At 41.3% G+C, this 20,572-nt stretch overlaps 2 protein-coding genes across 3 annotated transcripts in view; both read right to left on the bottom strand.

The window, feature by feature from the left end:
- Positions 1-418: 418 nt before the first annotated feature.
- On the bottom strand, positions 419-12,595 carry scn4bb (sodium channel, voltage-gated, type IV, beta b). The gene is made up of 6 exons (XM_005735596.1): positions 12,510-12,595; positions 12,011-12,263; positions 5,281-5,444; positions 4,959-5,178; positions 983-1,112; positions 419-825 (listed from the first exon to the last, which is right to left on the bottom strand). Exons 2-6 carry the CDS (start codon positions 12,093-12,095, stop codon positions 729-731), a joined length of 696 nt encoding a protein of 231 aa, XP_005735653.1. The 5' UTR covers positions 12,096-12,263; positions 12,510-12,595; the 3' UTR covers positions 419-728.
- Positions 12,596-17,149: 4,554 nt separating this feature from the next.
- The window catches only part of mpzl2b (myelin protein zero-like 2b), an 11,348-nt gene continuing 7,925 nt past the window's right edge, over positions 17,150-20,572 (bottom strand). For both annotated transcript variants that reach the window (XM_005735600.2, XM_005735599.1), the window contains exons 4-5: positions 19,910-20,072; positions 17,150-18,931 (exon numbers count right to left, since the gene is read on the bottom strand). In XM_005735600.2, coding sequence (XP_005735657.1) covers positions 18,790-18,931; positions 19,910-20,072 — 305 coding nt within the window. In that variant the 3' untranslated portion in view covers positions 17,150-18,789. The remainder of the gene's footprint in view (positions 18,932-19,909; positions 20,073-20,572) is intronic.

Below are 20,572 nucleotides of genomic sequence, written 5' to 3' on the forward strand. Positions count from 1 at the left end.
TTAAGAAGTTACTCAAACGTCTTGTTTTACAGGGCCCGTAAAATAATAGGAAATTAATCACTTAAACTAATTTCAAGTTCCTGAAATACATAGTCTTTTGTAAAGTATCTTCTTTCTTCATGTTGTATTGTGTTGTTGAGTCCATTTAAGCTCAAACCTTCACTGCTGCTGCTGGAGCAGTGACGTCTTAATTGACCCACCCAGAAAGACAACATGGGGATAATGATCATTTGAGATTTCTGATGTGTTCCACCAAGCCTCAATATATTACCTGTTTGTTACATTTCATCAGGCTCAGTTACTGTCTGGATATCCTAAATAAGTCAAGTGTTAGTTGTTACCCCTTTATTTGGTATTCCAACTCTGCAACATGCAACTTCTGTCGGTGCTGTGCGACTGGAAACTGAATTTCCCGGAGGAACCCACCCGAGGGATTAATAAAGTTTCATCTAATTTCTAATCTGCTACTGTTTATGTAAATTATGCAGTTATGCAAAAATGATGTGCACATTTTAAATAATATTGTTGTACATCATCTGGACAGTTACTTCTCTTTACACATTTGATATAATTTCCCTCTCTGAAGGCCACAACCAGAGTTAAGCTTTTAACTTGAACATAATGAATTTGCATGTGCGCAAACACATGAGCATATACAAATATCCAGAGATGGTATATAAATATGAGCACTGGCATATTTATATACACTTGTTTTTACATGCACTGTCTCATTTCTTTTTTGGTGTTGGTTTTGAATCTGCTTTGGATCCTGAGAGGCCATTTTCTGTGTTGTCAATCCCTGATGAAGTTACAAGGCACTCCTTACTGCAGTTGGAGGTAAAAGAGACAGTGTTAAAGCTGTAGACACACAAAAGTTCAAAGCTGAAAATCCTCAGCATGTACATATACTGGCTGATCTAACTTGATGCCAAGCACCAACTGTGTAATCTAGTGAAAGATCATTGCTTATAAGAAAACTTACTTCTTCTCCTCAAGCTTGGTGAGAACAAAGAGAGTGAAGTTCTTGAGCAGCATGAAGCCCATCAGCAGTGCAATTGCCCCACCCACAGCCGAAGCTATGATGATGGTCAGCGTGTTGTCCACCTCCCTCACTGCAGGCATTAACAAATGACCAGGTAAAAACCGATGAAGGTAGCTAAACATGATGACATGTTGTTCAGGCGTTGTCTGTCTCAGGGTAACCTCCTGTTTTAGCTGATCTTGTGACCGTTGCTCCTTCTACATTTATCAGTCTTAGAATAACAAAAAAGCTGTGAAATGTAAATATGAAATTACATACATTTAAAAATATTTTAAATATATATAAAAAATATATGAAATGTCACCAGATTTCTTTTTCTTATCTGCACAAATATATGTTTTTCATTTATGTGCGACCTGATTTATTTTGTACGGAGCCCCGCAAGGGACATGGGAGAAAAAAAAATTAAGATGAACTTTTGCGAGATCTCGCAAAACTAACTTGGGATGTAGCAAAACTTTTGCGGGATCTCGCAAAATAGACTGCATACTTCGCAGGTTGCATTTGAAGGCCGAGTCAGTGTATCCTTCGTAACCCAACCTATCCCAGAATTCATGGCGCGGCCCAGCCAATTCGTTTCCAACAAGTTTAGTTTTAATTTTACTCTTTGTGGATCACAAAATAAACTTTTAAGATATTTTGAGGCGTGAATGTAGCTGTGTAAATGTCTAATATCTGCTCAGTTTATCATGACATCACATATTTGCAAAAGTGCTCCAACGTTTTCAGAGACGTCTGTTACCCACCATCTCGAAGCTAGCAGGAGGATGAGGCCCACTACAGCCGGGGAGAACACCGCACTCCCGGCACATCGTGCCTTGACCTCCCGGTCGGCTTGAAGCTGGTGGCCTCCAAAGAATGCGGCCAAAACATTTGCGAGATCTCGCAAAACTTCAGCTCCCATGTCCCATTTTCTCCTATGTCTCTTGCGGAGCTCTGTAATTTTGCCTTCGACACATGCATGTTCTCTCTTATTTTTACCAGTCCAGTTGAGCATCTGGAAGACCACCCTTTCTGTGACTGCCTTATACACCAATCAACCATAACTTTACCATTATCTGCCTAACATGGTGTCATTTGCCTTTTGCTGGCAAAACAGTCCTGACCCCTTGAGGCATGGGCTCCAATAGAGTTACCATGTACTGTAGCTATTTGACTATAGTACAGTCAAATAGCTGCACAGCACTTTGTTTGAAAGCGCTTTATAAATAAAGTTATTCCATCCATCCATCTGTCTTCATCCGCTTTATCCGGGGCCGGGTCGCAGGGGCAGCAGCCTAAGCAGAGAAGCCCAGACCTCCCTCTCCCCAGCCATCTCTTCCAGCTTATCCGGGGGAACGCCAAGGCGTTCCCAGGCCAGCCGAGAGATATAATCTCTCCAGCGTGTCCTGGGTCTGCCCCGGGGCCTCCTCCCGGTGGGACATGCCTGGAACACCTCACCAAGGAGGCGCCCAGGAGGCATTCTTGTCAGATGCCCGAACCACCTCAGCTGGCTCCTTTCGATGTGGAGGAGCAGCGGCTCTACTCTGAGCCCCTCCCGGATGGCTGAACTTCTCACCCTATCTCTAAGGGAGAGGCCAGCCACCCTTCGGAGGAAGCTCATTTCCGCCGCTTGTATCCGCGATCTCATGCTTTCGGTCACTACTCTTCTCCCATCACTGAGTTGCTCCCTTCTCCCATCACTTGCGAACAAGACCTCGAGATACTTGAACTCCTCCACTTGGGGCAGGAACTCATCCCCGACCCGGAGTGGGCACTCCACCCTTTTCCGGCTGAGAACCATGGCCTCAGATTTGGAGGTGCTGATCCTCATTTCCGCTGCTTCACACTCGCCTGTGAACCGTTCCAGTGGGAGCTGGAGGCCTTCACCCGATGAAGCCAACAGAAACATATCATCCGCGAAAAGCCGAGATGAGATTATGAGGCCACCGAAGTGAAAGCCCTCCGCCACTTGGCTGCACCTAGAAATCGTGTCCATAAAAATTATGAACAGAATCTGTGACAAAGGGCAGCCCTGGCGGAGCCCATCACCCACCGGGAACGAGTCCAACTTATTGCCGGCAATGCGAACCAAGCTCTTGCAACGGTTGTATAGGGATTGAATGGCCCGTAGAAATGGGCCAGACACCCCATACTCCCGCAGCACCTCCCACAGGACACTCTGAGGGACACGGTTGAATGCCTTCCCCAAGTCCACAAAACACATGTAGACTGGTTGGGCAAACTCCCATGCACCCTCAAGTATCCTTGAGAGGATAAAGAGCTGGTCCAGTGTTCCGCGACCAGGATGAAAACCGCATTGTTCCTCCTGTATCTGAGGTTCGACTAGCGGACGAACTCTCCTTTCCAGCACCCTGGCATAGACTTTCCCAGGGAGGCTGAGGAGTGTGATCCCCCAGTAGTTGGAACAGACCCTCCGGTCCCCCTTCTTAAAGATGGGGACCACCACCCCGGTCTGCCAGTCCAGGGGTACTGCCCCTGATCTCCATGCAACATTGTAGAAGCGTGTCAACCAGGACAGCCCTACAACGTCCAGAGCCTTCAGGAACTTGGGGTGGACCTCATCAACACCAGGGGCTCTGCCACCAAGGAGTTGTTTAACTGCCTCAGTGACCTCGCCCCCGGAAATTGGCGGGTCATTCCCCTCATCCCCAGACTCTGCTTCCTCCTCGGAAGACGTGTCAGTGGGATTAAGGAGGTCCTCGAAGTATTCCTTCCACCGCCTGACAAGTTTCTCAGTCGAAGTCAGCAGCGCTCCGCCAGCACTATACACAGTGCAGGTAGAGCACCGCTTTCCCCTCCTGAGACGCAGGTCTGGTGATACGATTACAAAATCGATCATTGACCTGCAGCCTAGAGCGTCCTGCTGCCACGTGCACTTATGGACATTCTTATGTTCGAACAAGGTGTTCGTTACGGCCAAACTGTGATTTGCACAGAAGTCAAATAACAAAACACCGCTCGGATTCAGATCAGGGAGGCCGTTCCTCCCAATCACGCCCCTCCAGGTCTCACTGTTATTACCCACGTGAGCATTGAAGTCTCCCAGCAGGACAACAGAGTCTCCAGGTGGAGCACCCTCCAGCACCCCACCCAGGGACTCTAAGAATGCTGGGTACTCTGAACTGCCACTTGGCGCATAAGCGCAGATGACAGTCAGGACCCGTTCCCCGACCCTAAGGCGCAGAGAACAAACCCTCTCATCCACCGGTCCACCGGGAAAAACCCCAATGTACCGGCAGCTAGCTGAGGGGATATTAGAATACCCGCCGGGGATCAGTCCGCCCGGCACACAATGCACCCGACCCCTATGGCGCCTCCTGCAGGTGGTGGGCCTGCGGGAGGATGGGCCCATGTCCCCTTTTTTGGCTGTGCCCGGCCAGGCCCCATGGACTAAGGCCCGGCCACCAGACGCTTGCCCTCGGGCACCCTCCCCGGGCATGGCTCCAGGGCATCTGATTATCTGACTTGTTTGTCCAGCACATGCTCAACTGGACTTAGATCAGGGGAATTTGAGGTCAAGTCAACACCTCAAATTCATTGCTGTGCTCTTCAAACCTCTCCTGAACCTTTTTTATTTGTTTTGCAACGCAATATCCTACTGAAAGAGTCCACAGGGATTACCGCTTCCATCAAAGGGAGCACATGGTCGGCAACAGTGCTTAGGTCGGTGGTCATATCAGAGATCAGTGTTGTTCACTTCACTTGTCAGTGGTCATTGGTGTTATGCACTGATTGGTGTATATCAGTGTGAAAACATGAACATTCAAACGACTAGTTCAATGGGGCAGAAAAAAGCTGGTTTACAGTTTAACAATGATGTCCTTAAAATCTAACAGGATATATTTAACTTTGTAATGAAAGAAAAATAAATTAGATGACACTGTGGCATATGTCATAGACCATGACCACTCACACTCGTCAACCACTATGAGGTTGAAGATGGCACTATGGTTCTTGTGGTGCTCTTTGGGATTGCGTCCAAAACACGTGTACTGTCCCCCATCCTCAAAGGTGATGTTCAACAACAAGATGGAGACGTTATTATGATGGTTTTTCCCCACAAACTCCACACGCTCCCGGAATATAGTCACATCTGGCACCACCCCCTCTGAAGGTATCACTGACTCACAGATCTGATGGGATCAGCAAGATATCAGTCATCTCAAAACTGCTGCCGACTGCACAAGTTAGAAAAAAACAAACAGAAATCTTTGAATCACGTGGAAGGTTTTTACCTTTTGCATAGTGCCGTTGTCATTGAATTGCCAGTTGAAGTAGAGATTTTCAATGCCAATACAGCTGGCATAGGTGCACGGCAAAGTAACTGTGCTCCCATTCACTGCCTGAAGGAAGGGAATTTTCCCGACAGACATCTCAAGGGCCTGAGCAGACCACGCACCTGAAAAGCAGAGGAATGGCAAAAAACATGAAGATAGGACATACACCAGTCTTACAGTGCAGTACCATAGTGTGAGGTCTGTATGCTGGTGTAATAATTTTTTTTTGTCTTGGTTATTTGCTTTCTTGCTGAGAGTTAGATTAGAAGACCGGCAGTAATTTCATATCTGTTTGTTAAATATACAACTACACCTACCAACTAGTTGATACCAAGGCCGGGAAAAAGCATTTAAACAACTCTTTCTTTATATTTGTTTCAAGTTGTCTGTTTTATTTGTCATTTTTTAAATGCTCTTGAGCAATATTTCTCCAGGCTTTCTGAAGGTCAAAGGTTTTCTTTGATTGCTTTTTTATTCAATTTTAGTGCAGTCCTTGTACCTAACCATTTTCATAGGAATAGTTTTTGTCACTGACCTCTGAATTATTCAAGCATAAAATATGTATCTAACTAAAAGGATGAACAATTGTTGTGTCCATTCATGGCAGAAAACTTAGAAAAGAACCAATTTTAAATTGTATTTTTAGGCACATTGTTACACACAGCTGAGAATAAAAAATAATTTGATTAGTTGAATCTATAAATGGCTTGGGGATAGAAGCTCCTCTTGAGTCTCTCTGTCCTTGCCCGGATGATGCGGAACCTTCTACCGGACAGAAGTTGGACCAGTTTGTTGCCATGATTTCATTTCATTTCATTTAAGTATTTATTGTCATTGTCAGAGAACAATGAAATTGTGTTTGGGGCTTCCGTACAACCCGTAAATAATGATGGGACGGGCCCTTCAGTATCTTCAGTGTCCTTGCAGCAGCGTTCTGCCATATGGATCACTCTCTGAAGAGCTTTTTGGTCCTTAACACAGCTGTTCCCAAACCAGGATGTGATGTTCTGTGTGAGGATGCTCTCCACAGTGCCTGTATAGAAAACCCTGAGGATCTTTGGAGAGACCCTGAACTTCCTCAGTTGTCGTAAGTGGTACAGGTGCTGCCTAGCCTTTTTGGTCTGGACCTGAATGTGGGCAGACCATGTCATGTCTGAGGAGATGTGGACACCGAGATACTTGAAGGACTGTACACTCTCCACGGGAGCTCCATTGATGATAATGGGCTTGTAGTCTCTGTGCTGACCCCTTCTGAAGTCCACCACCAGCTCCTTGGTCTTGCCAACGTTCAGCTGGAGATGGTTGTCCTGGCACCATGATGCCAGATTCTTCACTTCATCCATGTAGGCCGTGTCGTGGTTCGAATTTTTGAGGAAGAGACATACGACTGAAAGTCCATAGTGGGTCAACACAAATGATTTTATTAAAACACATATATGTGGTGAAGATGGGTTCTGCAAAACATCAGGCTCCATCTCCCGCCTGACAATAGGTGGGTGTAATATTTATACTTATGATGACCAGTAACTAAACAGAACAGTTCCTTTCTCAGTTCCTCCACCGCCTCCCAGATGCATCCTGTTATTACACTTTTCTAGACTTACACAACATTTGCAATCAGTTTACCCAGACAGACTATGTGTCTGTGTTGTTAACCTCAGTACATGACCCCCCCTCTACGTCATCTGTTACCAGGCAAACTCCAGTGCAGCAGGCTGCTGAATGCACGCAGGCAATATGTAGTAAATTATACTGTAAACATGTAGGCAACCTTTCAATAGCTGAACTTTGCTCCATTGATCGGCCAGACATCGCGCTGCCCGTAGCTTCAAACCATTAATTAACTTGACCGAGCTTCAACCCTTTAATTATGCAATATGTGTATAACATGATTACAGTTGCACCTGCAATGAAAGATTATTATGTGCTTATGCTAACACCTGAAATACAGACTTTCGTTGTTGGAGATGGCGCCCAACACCACTGTGTCGTCAGCAAACTTCACAATGGTGTTGGAGCTGTGAAGCCATCCTTAATGGGAAACAGGGATATAAGGCTGAGCTATGGCAAATTACACAAGAACAGGACTGAAAATAAACAAGTCATATAGAGCGAGGAATCAAAATTCTTGGATCAAATCATTGTTAATATGTATGGAGGTTGTCAGGATGGAGGTACAGTGAGAATATGCCATCTGCACCCCCTGGCTGGGAGACTCTGTGATGGTTTGGGATTTCATTTTAGCCAGCGGTGTTGGTGATCTTATCGAAACTGAAAAGCACTGTCTGACTTTGATTCACGCAATACCATCTGAAATAATAACAATTATCCCAAACACACTGCCGATGCAGTAAAAGCACACATAAATAGAAAAACATGCAGCTTAACAATATAAATCATGAACTGCACCTCAACATTACTGAAGCAGGGCGGGATCATCTTGACAGAGAACAGAACAAAAGGCATAAACATCCAAAGAAGAGCTTTGAATGTCCTTCAAGAAGTCTGGAGAATTATTCCTGAGGAAGACTTAAAGAAATGAGAAGAAAGCGGCTGATGAGAAGTCAGGCTGTGCTGAAGAATAAAGGTGGTCATACCAAATATTGACTTTCAAGCTCATGAGTATCATACAATCTCTGTTTTTGGCCTATATACTGTATTTCCATTATGTTTACACTTTTCAATAAAAACACTGCACCAATTTTGCTTGCAAAATATAAAGAAATGAGAAGAAGGATGTGGTTCAAGTCTTTTGCACAGTAATGTAAAATAGATTTGATAACCTCCACTGACTCATAGCATCTTATTTGTTTAATTTGGGGAAAAACACATGTAAATAAATAAGATAGACGCTACATGCTGGGGTGTTTTTGACCTGGGAACAGTGAATTCCTGTAGAGATTTTAGTTCATCGCTGCTTTTAAGTCAAGAAAAAGACGAGATTTTGTTTGATTTTGCGTAATATAAAAATTCATCAGCAATAAGAATTACTGATGGTTGGATTTTAGTTCATATTCATCAGAAATGTGGTCTAAGTGTAGCACTTAGACAAGGAAGTGAATAAGGGATATTTCCCACAATGTCAGCCCATCATTTACATTTCATATCTCAGTTGTCAACGTTATTATAATGTCAGTAACACAGATACATTTTCCTCAGTATCATGCTAAAAACGATTTGAAAACCTTCAACTTTTTATGTTCATGGGCAGGAGAATACATGTTGTGCTCTGTACTTTTTTGTACAGTAAAAAGAGGTGCACGATTAACAATGAAAAGTCACCTTTTAGATTATTTTGTACCATTTTTAAGTAGATACACACAGTCACTGCTTACTAGCAAAGCGTGTAATGGGCATGGATCACACATTATTTATCCTATCAACCACTTAAGTTTTTCTTTTATGAAAATATATTTAACACCACAGATATTATTTCTATTAATAGCATTAAACAATTCAAACCCTTGGTAAGAGAACACCATAATGTCCTTGCTGTGACTTTGCTGTGAAAACTGTAACTGCACACCAAGGACCATCAGCATCCATCAGCATCAGAGTGTGCTGTGATTATACTTTACGTATTTTAATTCAAATTTTTTTTTTTATCTATTTATGTTCAATTTATGTATACCTGATATATATTTTTTATATCAGGTATACAGTTGTAGTCAAAAGTTAACATGCACTCATCATGGACATGCATGATCTGGTATTTGGGGCCTTTAACAGTTTCTTTGAACTGTTCTTTTATCAGAGTGAAATGACAGCGCACATCTATAATGACCTTAAAACAGGGGTGGGCTGCTGTAAATTTCAGCTGAGCTTTAAAGTGTTGATTTTGGCACACGATCTACTTCCTTGGTCGATGCCCGCTTAGTAGATGATGGGAATCCCACTTCACTGTGGAAAGTGATGCTGGAGTTCCAGTAGTTTTCCATTCATGGCAGGCTTGAGCCCCTGTGGTTCCTGGACCTTTTAACCAATTGCCTCTTATCTGAGGTTGCCAGTTTGGGACTTCTAACAGACCTCAGCGAAGTGGTGACACATCTGAAAAAACTACAAGAGACCTTCCCAACTCCTGAGATCTTCACCTTGGACTTCCAATGTTCCAGTTGCAGTCAGTCATGACCATGAGTAGTTAATAAGCCTTTGCTTTGTCAAAAAAACCAAAAACCAAAACAGTGTAGAACTTTCAACCCCATTTACTGAATGTTTTATGTGAGTAAATGTATATTTCTGGCCCAGTGTGAATTGGAGAAAACACCCAATCCCTGTTTTTTGTAAGTCATTACAGATGTACAGACGAACAGTTTGAAGAAATCATAAAAGTCCTCAAATGACCTTAACCTTCATACCCGTGATGAGTGCATGTAAACTTCAGACCACAACTGTAAGACATTCGAACTTAGCACTTGCTTTTGTGTGAAGGTCACAGACAGCAGATGGCTACAGTATATAATTTCAGCAGGTCGAGGACAGACAGAAGCTCTCCTCTCTCTCTCTGGCCTACACCACTAATGTGCCTTTTGCTTAGTGCTTCCTGTGAAGGATGTGAGGTAAAGTACATGCTGACAGTGTGTTTTGCAGGTTGGAGATTTAATGCAGAGAAACACTAACACAGACCTATTATATGATCAGTAGTATGTTCTACACTCGTTGTAACATTCCTGTGATTCTGCCCTGTGGTTTGTGGACACTTTGTGCATAACATGCTCAAGGTCAACATCTCACAAGCACCATTTGGAGGAACAGGAAACACAAACTGACACAGCGAAAGACGGGGGAGGGGCACTGTAAGTGTGCATGCTATCGATTCACTCTCAGCTCACTCTTGCCCTGACAAAAAAAGAAATCACACCTTCTAATCTTTTCCTCAGCTGCTCCTATGCAGTCCAGCGAGCCCAGAAAAGGAGTAATGAGAGAGCAGCACAATCACTCTGCAGTCTCATGCATGCATGTTTTATTTTATTCTTTTATCACTAGAGTTTTTTCACAGTATTTGTTTGATTTTATTTTCATTCTTTTAGCACCTCTGTGTGTCCTTAACTAACACATTTTCCAGTACAAGGACACTGTTGCTATCAGTGTAGATACTGAAGCTGCTCACACAAGATCAGGAAATAAAAAAAACATCTTCTTTCTGTTTTATCCCTAACACAATGAAAACCTTTTGGTATTTACTGCTCTCTTCTAAATCCAACTTCTGTACTGTTCATTAAAACTTGTTTCGTGAGTCTTGGTGTTTCAGATAAAAGTAGCACACTGGTGTTCCAGTTTCTAACCCACATATGTCAACATTTTCTTCTTCTTTTTTTATTAACCGATGTATGCAAAAAACCACCAACTACTGTGAGGGCTATGTGGGGACAAGAACAGATCATTATTTGAAGGTAAAATAAAGACACATACCGTCCATGAAAATTACATCTACCTTTTAAAGGTTCTGACTAAACACTGTCTCAAAATCAACCCCATCAATGCCATAATGCTTAAGACATAAGATGATTTGTCTAAGTCATAATTCAGACAGTAATAATAACTCAGAAATAAAATAAAATCTATTTTCCATAGTACCTGCCTCTCTTTATCCTACATGTGGCTATAAAACTGTTATTCTCTCTGTTCAGGCTGTTAGCCATATCCTGTAAAGCACCTTACAGTGCATCATACAATAAATGCATTACATGAGGCAAATATCATTCTGTACTCCTGTAATATAATCACTGTCCTGAGCTATGGTTTAACCGCTGTAGCATCTTTCTCGCTGCTGGCCACCTGCATTTGCAGATTTGGCCTACTGTGCAGTTTCCGCACGTGTTTCTTGAAAGTTTCTTTTACATTGTAAAAAAGAAAAAAAAAAGAACACCTGTGAAAAATCGCTGATCTGTTTATGAAAAATCTGGCCAGACAGTGACAGTTACTCATCTGTTCCTGTGTGTGAATGTAACACAATGCAAAGAAAAGAATTTGGTATTAAAAGTGGGGAACACAGGATATTTATTGCAATAGATTCATTTTTATGCACCTTACAGGACTTGAAATGGACTGGGACAATAAGGGAACCTTACAGCCTACATCTCCTACACAAGATGCTTTAAACAAGGGAGCTTTAAATGTTTAATGTGTGTTTGGTGCACTGATGCCCCAAGAGAGGCATGAATAGAAATTAAGTTATGACTCTAAAAAGGATGTGGCTATTTCAAAGCACAAGTATCAGCATCAAGTATTAGCTCTGAATGATTATTTGAAGTGTCAAGCCACATTATTACCTATCTGTTGGTTATAAATAATCTCAGGCTTGTACTGTTACTTTGTGCTTACTTGTAAAAGCCATCAAAACTTTACGACTCATATGAATTTAACAAAACCAGTTAGTTTACAAGACCTCCACCTACTTCTACTCCATCTGGCTCAGAGCAATATGTAAAATGCAACATCATGCAAAAAAACCCAAAAACAACAAAAAAAAAACAAGGACAACCCAAACAAAAATAATCATAGTGTTTCTTATTTCTTACACAAATTGTTGTGCTCTGCATAGGTCAGAGATGAAGGTCAGTATAAGACCTAGAAATACCAAAGCATCATTATTCTACCTAAACACATGAATAAATACTGATGTGAGGAAAAGATGAAGCTTTCTAACACTGCACACATCATATGACATAAAAAGAAAGACAGACATTACCAAGCAGCAAAGAGAAGACCAGGCCACAGGCTGTGTGTGGAGGGCCCAGCCTCACGGGTTCAACCCCAATCCACCGGACCTTCATGGCTGCTAGAGCTGCTCCAAAACAAATGATGCTGCAGTATCCAACACTGGCCCCGAAAGCTAGGAGAATACTCTGTCCACTGGAAAAATCAGGAAGCTGCTCTGTGGATGCGTGTACTCCAAGTGTTGCACCTGCAGCTGTTTCAGGGTAGCACTCCTTTAGAAGGGACTGTCGGTGGGCAGAGGAGGAGGAGGGTGAGGAGAAGGAAGGAAAAAGGTTAATTAACTAAAATCTGTCGCGATGAATACACAGGCAGTACAGTAAAAAGTTATATTAGTGCACAGAAAATGCAAGTCTCCTACACATACAATAACCTTTTTAAAAAAAAAAAAATAAATAAATAAAAATAAAGGATGCTGAGTGAAAAGAAACATGACTTGATGATAAGCACAGTTTAACTTTGCTACTGCCTACCTGCTCCTGCAGCCGGTGCTCACTCAGAGGCTGACCAACTGCATGCACAGCTGAGTCAGTGTGGACAGGACGGAGGCAGAGCAGCACTCACTGCGCAACCAGGGTTCACTCAAGGAGAATCTGCCAGGCAGCACTTTCACTGCAGAGACAGCCACATTGCAGTGCCAGCCAAGAAGAGCGACAATTAAATAAGAGAGGGGGGATGTAAGCAAAAAAATAGAGGTACCGAGAGACAGACATCCAGGGAAAACGCCGAGGCTCTTATCCCTCCTCAGCACAGCCTCAGTGAAGATAAATCTCCCTGTTCTTCTCTCCGGCTAACTCCCAACTTTTCTCTGTCCTCTCAGTTGGCTGCATGCCACCTCTCTCTTACCTCACCTCTGCACCCCCCCCCCCTTCCAATGCCCCAGACAACTCCTTGTCTCATTCACCCCCCCATTGGTGTACACACCCAGGCACTTTTGACAGTGTTTATGAAGCTCAGAGAAAAGTTCTGCAGTGCAGGGTGACGTGGAGGCTGGGTACGTAACCACAGATCCCCCAGGTCTCCTGTAAGACACACATTTAAAAGCTCCTATCATAAATACTTCTTTCATCGTTCTTTCCTGGGCAACACCATATTTTGCAACGTGAGAGATTTACAATGGGTGAGGAAAGCAGTAAAGTAGCTTCTTGTTTGCACAGACTTGTTTTAAAATGTCTTTTTCTTTTAATTGTAATCATTAAAAGCTGCCCCCTACTCTTATATTGTTTCTTCTGTCGTTTTGTCTTGTAAGGTGAAGATTTCTTGCATCGCATTACCATTCAGAGCTATGAATTAGCATATTTTATGTGCAGTATGCCCTATTTAGTGCATACAAAGTCACACTATCTTGTGTATTGTTATATTGTTCTTTAATCTGCTAAAACTCTGCTGTAAGTCCATTATGATACACGAGTGTGTACAGTCATTTTTTTTAAAGCACGACAGCTTCTTTGCCATAAATGTACAGACCATCAGTCAACAACAGCTCAGCAATGCCTTGTGTCAGCACTATTCACCGCAGCAGAAAATGCTTAGCACTTAACTTACAGATTTGATTGGTTTATTTATTTATTTGCCTGTCAGACTCCATCTGTTAGGTGCCTCTATGGTCACAAAAGGTTTTTCAAATACAAAAAAAGAAGAAAGAGAGAAATTTGTGAGTTTTAACGAGGATGCAGCAGAGACCATGTGACAGAGCTTGTCACCTGAGTCGAGGTACAGCTAGACAAATAGAGGACACAGGGACAACTCACATCTGCTCACATCCATGCATGCTTGTTTTCCGCTGCTGATAGTACTTTTTTAAATTTTGTTTTTCCGTTTACAAGAAAAAGAAATGGTGAGATTTGCGATTCCAAGGGCTTTAACTGCAAGTATTTGCCTTACATGCTAATAACTGTGATTTCATATTTGCAAGTTGATGCTGTGATTATTGAGAAAGGTGTTATTTGGGGGGAATAACGAACTGCACCTTTTCTGTTTCTTAATTTACAACTTCATACACTCTTTAAAATACATTAATGTTTTGTGTTAGTTGTGCAAAACTTCAGATAGTCAGCAATAGAAATATTATGTTATTACTGTTATTTCTATAGTATATGATACAATCAGTCGGCTTGGCGTTGCATGCATGTTGGTATGTAAGCTAAAGTATTATTCATAAGAAGTTGAGTGAGCAAAGTTATTTCTTTGTGCTTGTTTAAACAGCATGAGGCTGAATGGCGTAATCCCACGTACGTTATGAGTAAGATAATCATAGGATTTCAAATATACACTAACAGGGATTACTGATGTGGATTATTCACGCCTCCATTATTAAACCCGTACAGGTAGGTAAGGTTTGGTGCAAGGTCACAGCAGGTAGAGTGGAGACGTTTCATGGGTGGGAGATAACGTGGGCAGGCTGCAGGCTCACTGCTCTCCTTTGCAGGCCCCTCCACTGGAGTATCAATGCAGCAGCAGCGGGAACTCTTCCAGAACTGCAATAAGGGAAAAAAAACAACAGCATCGTGCTGCAGGAAGACAAGAGAGCTACTGCAGACCTGTGCAGGATGACTGTAACTACACAGAGAGCACGTCAATTTACAGCCAGTACAAAACATAATTATATTGTATTTACCGGTAGACATGTCCCTCACATAATGCATTATGACTTGCAGATGTTTTCAAGTTTACCTCAGACTTTTAAAAGAAAATCTTGGTATCTGGATTTACTGCAGCAAAACACGTGAATCTGTAAAAATACTTCAGTACAAGTAAAAATCCTTTCGTGTTAGCCTTACTACAGCTCTGGTCAGAAGTTTGCATACACTTCGTAGTTCTTGTGTCTTTCTTGTTTGATACACTCTCAGTCCGAGGCGACGTGACATTTGCTTCACTGTGGACAGTGATGTTAATGTTGGTGTTTAAATGATTTCTTTGAACTTTTTACAGGGTGGAATAATTCTACAGCATACAGCCTGAAAAAGTTTGAAAAACTAAGAATTGAGGCACAAGATTGAAAGGATTTTGGAGTTTCTCTAATCTACACAGGGCCAAAAGTATGCACACAGGCCAAAATATATACAAACATCCCCACTAATATTTGGTAAAATTACCTTAGCTAGTTGCAACCACATGCTTTTGGTAGTCGTCAACAAGCTTCTGGCATAAATCTACTTGTATATTTGACCACTCCTCTCTTAAGAATTAGTAGAGATTGTTTAAATTGGTTGGTTTTCTTGAACTGACCTGATTTTCAAGTGTAGTTTGTAAAATTTTCAACAGGGTTGAGGCTTTGGGAAAACCATTCTAGCAGCTTAATGTTAGTGTGCTTTATCCATTCCAAAACCAGTTTTGATGTAATGTATGCCGCCGTGTTCACGCTCCAACTGTCTAGCTGTTGATTTGAGGTGAAGCTAAAGAATTTGGAAGTATTCCTTCTCCTTCTTACCCCACTTTGTGTAATGTAATAATGGATTGCATTTATATAGCGCTTTTCTAGACACTCAAAGCGCTTTACAATTCCACTATTCATTCACTCTCACATTCACACACTGGTGGAGGCAGCTACAGTTGTAGCCACAGCTGCCCTGGGGCAGACTGCCATATCGCGCCATCGGCCCCTCTGGCCAACACCAGTAGGTGGTAGGGTGAAGTATCTTGCCCAAGGACACAATGACCAGGACAGACAGAGCTGGAGAGAGGATCGAACCGGCAACCTTCCGGTTACAAGATGAGCTTCCCAACCACGGTCGCCCCCAATCACATGTAATGTATCTGTACCACTTAAAGAAAAACAGCCTCAGAGCATGGTTATACCACTGCCATGCTTGACAACTGGTACAGTCTCACCTTCACTTCACTTTCATAAAACATGCCAAACTTGGGCACCTTCTTGTTTTTCTACATTAATTAAAATGTTTACTGTGTAATCATTCCATCCTGGAAAATGAACAAAGAAATCGTTAAAAGTCCTAAATTACTGACATTCATGCCCATGATGAGTGTACATATACTTCTGACAGCTGTAAGTACAGTTATATAAAAAAAGTAAGATTATTTCATAAAGTGCATTTCATAGATATATTTATGTGCAAAGAGAAAGGTTAGAATGATGTGTACAAAAAACAGCAGTGAAAAGGTCTCAGTTAGCATGTGAAAAGCTACAGTTCATGACAGCACAGTTAGAAATAGTCTGAATATGTCTTTCTCCAAGGAGAAAGCCTCTTCTCTCTGCAGAGAACATGGCAGCCCAGATTAGGTTTACAAAGTTGCATCTGAACAAAGTCCTTTGAACAAACAAGACCAGAGTCGACATGTTTGGCCACAATGACTTTATCGGACATCAGCAGTGGGAAAAGTTGGGAACTATTTATCCAACTGTCATATCACACCAAAACATTATTTCTTTTAACGAGAGGTAAGTTAATCTCTCACAGCAAAAAAAAGCACAGCACATTTATGTGGTTCTGTGATTGTTAAATATGGTACATATGGTTCAGTGAGTTGTTTTCAATGATAACAAATACACCGCACAATATAAAATGAAAAAATGAATTGGTAGGGAGACAGATGGGGTTTTTGACAAGCTTGGACAATTCCAGGCAGGTTCCTGCATGTCCCAGTCTTTCCACCCCGCCTTAGTAACTAATATTGTTCCAGCAGCTTGAGTTAGATTTATCTTAGGACAGATATGAACATAACAGGTAACAATGTAATTCAATTTCAGGAATATAAAAAAATGAGCATTCAAGTTACCAGTGATGTGTTCCACATCTATTTGATGTTTTTGTGAATTTATGCTCTTTGTGAGCAGTGTCAAAGTAAAGTCACCAATATCCTTTCAATAACTGTCCCAGTGAGAGTGTTTCAAATTATTTGAAGACACAGAAAACATCAAAGTGACTTTCCAGCACAAACTGTAAGCTGCAATCAACTGTTTTAGGGCAGAGTGACTTACAATAACTCACTGTCACACACACCGAGGAGTGGCTGACAGTTGGTATGTTGCATTCTCTTCCATGCTACTGAGCTGTTAATATCGAGCCTCTATGTACACACCCTGATCACTTCTATTCAAAAAGAATTCACAAGCCTTTATGATTAAAACAAAAAACTTTATTCCAAAGTCGCTGAACAGAAATTTTTATTTTTCACTTTTTATACAAAAAGCAGAACACAAACTTGCTAGTTGTCCGTGAAGTAAACAGTAGTCATTGCTCATAAACCTGTTGGTGAACTTTTAGAAAGAAAGAGACACATTTTTGTGGCAGCAGCACAGATAAGCACTATCTACACTGGCAACAGGGTAGTGTTAGCAATGAAACATCTTACTAGGGCCTACGCTTTACACATCTACAGTTCAATTATTTAACAGTAAACATTCATGGACACCCCAGAAGGGCAATACATGTCCAGTTTTTGAGTAGAAATCCCCAATGAGATTACACAACAACAAAGCAACATAGCGATCATAAACAGTACAGTGAACAAGTCTGGCATTTATTTGTCCCAGTTATTAAAAAATGAAATGACAACTCAACACATTTCAGACATCGGTGCCTATATACTGGAGTATGTATGTGGAGTACTGAAATAGTCGTGTAAGTTCTTTATTCGTGCAGAAAAAGCTGGAATCAGTCAGCTTTGGTTGGTGCGTCACATTGGGAAGTGGAAATAATTTGTAATAGTTAAAAAGGAGTGAGCTTAGCCAACCGTTGTAACCTGCACATGACTTCTGTTTAATGCTAGGAGCTTAACACACTTGATTTTCTCAGCTGAAATGTCATTGGTCGAGATTTGCTGTCTGCAAATGCAAGCTTTTTGGCAAGGAAGAAAAAAAAGGTAGCTTTGCAAAGATAACATGTGGGTTCAGCCAAATATATTTTAATCCTGTCAACTACACTATAGCAGCAAGTAAAATGTCAATAAAGCAGCAAGTAAAATGTCAATAAAGCAGAATGCAGTAATAACCTGATATTTAACTGAAAAAGTACTAAGAAGAGATATAAAATGTTGACAGATATTTTATTGTATATGCTCATCTTAAACTGGAGAGCAGCAAACTAGAAGTCTCAGAAGAGAATCCAAGAGAAGCTCAGTTTATCCATAGACAGTATAAAACATGGAAGTAGCTTTGAGGCAAGAAAAAAAGAAAGAAAGAAGAAGAAGCTGTATGAAAGAGTCTTAAAACAAACCAGCATTACATCATCTAAGGATCTGGTTTCATATCAGCCTCATCATATCAGTTTTTTAAAACCAAGATGGCAACATCATCTGAAAGCTTCAAAACCTCAAAGACTTCAGAGACCAGGGAGCAGTGTCACAGAAGCTACATCCATTTCTATACTGTCAACAAGTCTTCCTTAAAAAAACATGATGAAATTAAGAAAAACTGTGAAATAAATCCAGAATTTTATGAAACATGCTGCTGACATAAAATTTTAAAACAAAACAAATACATTGTAATATGTCAACATTTTTTCTTGGGATTTTTTTTCCAAATAAATAAAAGTTTTAACTTATTTGCAAGTCACTGCTTTTCTCTTTTTACTCACATTTTAATATAAGGTTAATATCTAAAAGTAGCCTCTATGGTGGAAGTGTTCCAGAGGTGCACAGGGAGAGTTTCTTTACAGGGAAAAATTAGATTTCAATCAGAAGTTTCTGCTTTTCATGGGCGGTCGCAAAACTTTCTGAATGCATCACATCCACATGATCAGCCCAATAAATTTGTGTGAATGAACAAATTGAATTCAAGAAAAATACATCTATCTAATCATCATCGTCATCGTCGTCGTCGTCATCGTCATCGTCATCATCATCATCTCCACTGCTGGGCTCAGACTCTTCATCGTCTGAACTGACCTCTTTTTTCTTCTGCATGGCTGTCAGATGCTCTGCCTCCTCGGGTTTGCTGAAGCACCCCCACCAAACAGTCACACACAAACACAGATGCAATGAGAAGGACTATTTGTGAGATACTGGCTTCAATCAAAAGGGAAGCAAATATACAAAACAACACTGGTTTACCTCAGCAAAAAAAAAAAAATTATATATAGAGAAGGAGACACCCAGACTCCTCGACTTGAAACCAACCCAGCCCAGAGCCCAGAAAATCAATGAACTGATTTTTACCTTCGACAGTTCAAGACTTCTGCACTAAAACCCATTCACTGTTCCCTGGATCTTGGATTTATAAAATGACAAGTGCTGTGAAGCAACAGTTGTTCTTGCAGCTGCTGCTCACCGAGAAAGCAGAAGATTTTGCCCAGACAGCTTTCATCTGCCAAAGCTGTAATGTAACCCATTAGTAGCAGGCAGCAGAGCGCATTTAACTCAGTTCACCGCAGCAGTATCAGCTTTTCTTTATGTTGAAGACCACGTACAATTACCTCAAAAAGGTGCTCTAGTTAAAATTGACATCTATAAAATTTACAATAAAATAACCTGTGATTGAAAGATGCTAACTAAATGGTAAAATGCTAAAGATTATACAGAAAAACAGCCTCACTCATTCAGTTAGAACTGCTGCTGTGAACAAGTATTAATAACCACCATTATAAAAACCAACCATGATTATAATCCATAACCTACATTTAAAAAATTCTGTTACAAAGTATTCAGTAGTCACAATCAGGACCAACTTTGTAAAAAAGTCTCAATAGTATATACACACATACAAAAGTGTACAGACTGGAAAGGGTGTTTGAGCTCTAATACTGAAATAACTGAATAAAAAAAAAATACATTAATATTCAAGACATTCACAATAGAGGAAAAAACATAGACGAAGATGCCCTTATCCTTATTAGTCATCTCCTCCAGGAAAATCAACCCAACAGCCAACCAGAGTCCACACCAGTCCCAAAACACAGAGTTCTCTGGCCCTCACCACACAGTTGGGTCTTTGAAATCGTGCTCGTGCAGCTCAAAGTCATCTTCCCTTCTCTTTTTCTTGTAGAACTTCACTGCCATAATGATAGTGAGAATGAGCAGGATTACGCCACAAGCACCTCCAACTATGATCGCCAGGAAGCTTATCTCAGAGAGGGACACTAGGAGCAAGAAAGAAGACAACAAAGTAAAGATGAATGAGCGACCCAGTGGTTAATCACACTGTCCTGCTTCATTCAATCATATGACACATACTAAAACGTTCTCTATTTTTTTAAATGTCTCTTTTCCCTCACTGTACTGCTTCTGATAACGATGCGATGAATGAGTCAAACTTTTCATCTCAAAAGTAACAAGAGTCGTCATATATGCAACGCATCAGTCTTTAAAAGACTTATTCTAATACATACACATACAAATGTCTCTGGTGCCTTACAAACTACTGACCATCATTTGAAGTTACTGCAATGAAATTTTGGCTAAATAGCCAAATAGCCCAGCCTGCTGTATTTTCTTGGCTAAATAGCCCAGCCTGCTGTATTTTTCTCTGTCTTTGAATTCAGCCCTCTGTGGATTAATCATTTTAATTTCCCTCAAACAATGTGGCATCTTTTCGCTCCTAGCACATCATCCAGTCCAGATCAGAGAAGATATTGAGCAT

Source organism: Pundamilia nyererei, unplaced genomic scaffold (genome assembly GCF_000239375.1).
Source record: "Pundamilia nyererei isolate P.nyererei 1_Seehausen unplaced genomic scaffold, PunNye1.0 scaffold00064, whole genome shotgun sequence".
NCBI lineage: Eukaryota > Metazoa > Chordata > Actinopteri > Cichliformes > Cichlidae > Pundamilia > Pundamilia nyererei.

Excerpts from the sequence above, each read along its gene's own strand:
- scn4bb (XM_005735596.1), bottom strand. The coding sequence starts at position 12,095 with ATGAAGGTCCGGTGGATTGGGGTTGAACCCGTGAGGCTGGGCCCTCCA. Across the intron at positions 5,445-12,010 it reads GGTCTTCTCTTTGCTGCTTG|GTGCGTGGTCTGCTCAGGCC; the intron begins GTAATGTCTGTC and ends TCTGCTTTTCAG. Across the intron at positions 1,113-4,958 it reads CCTCATAGTGGTTGACGAGT|TGAGGGAGGTGGACAACACG; the intron begins GTGAGTGGTCAT and ends TAATGCCTGCAG.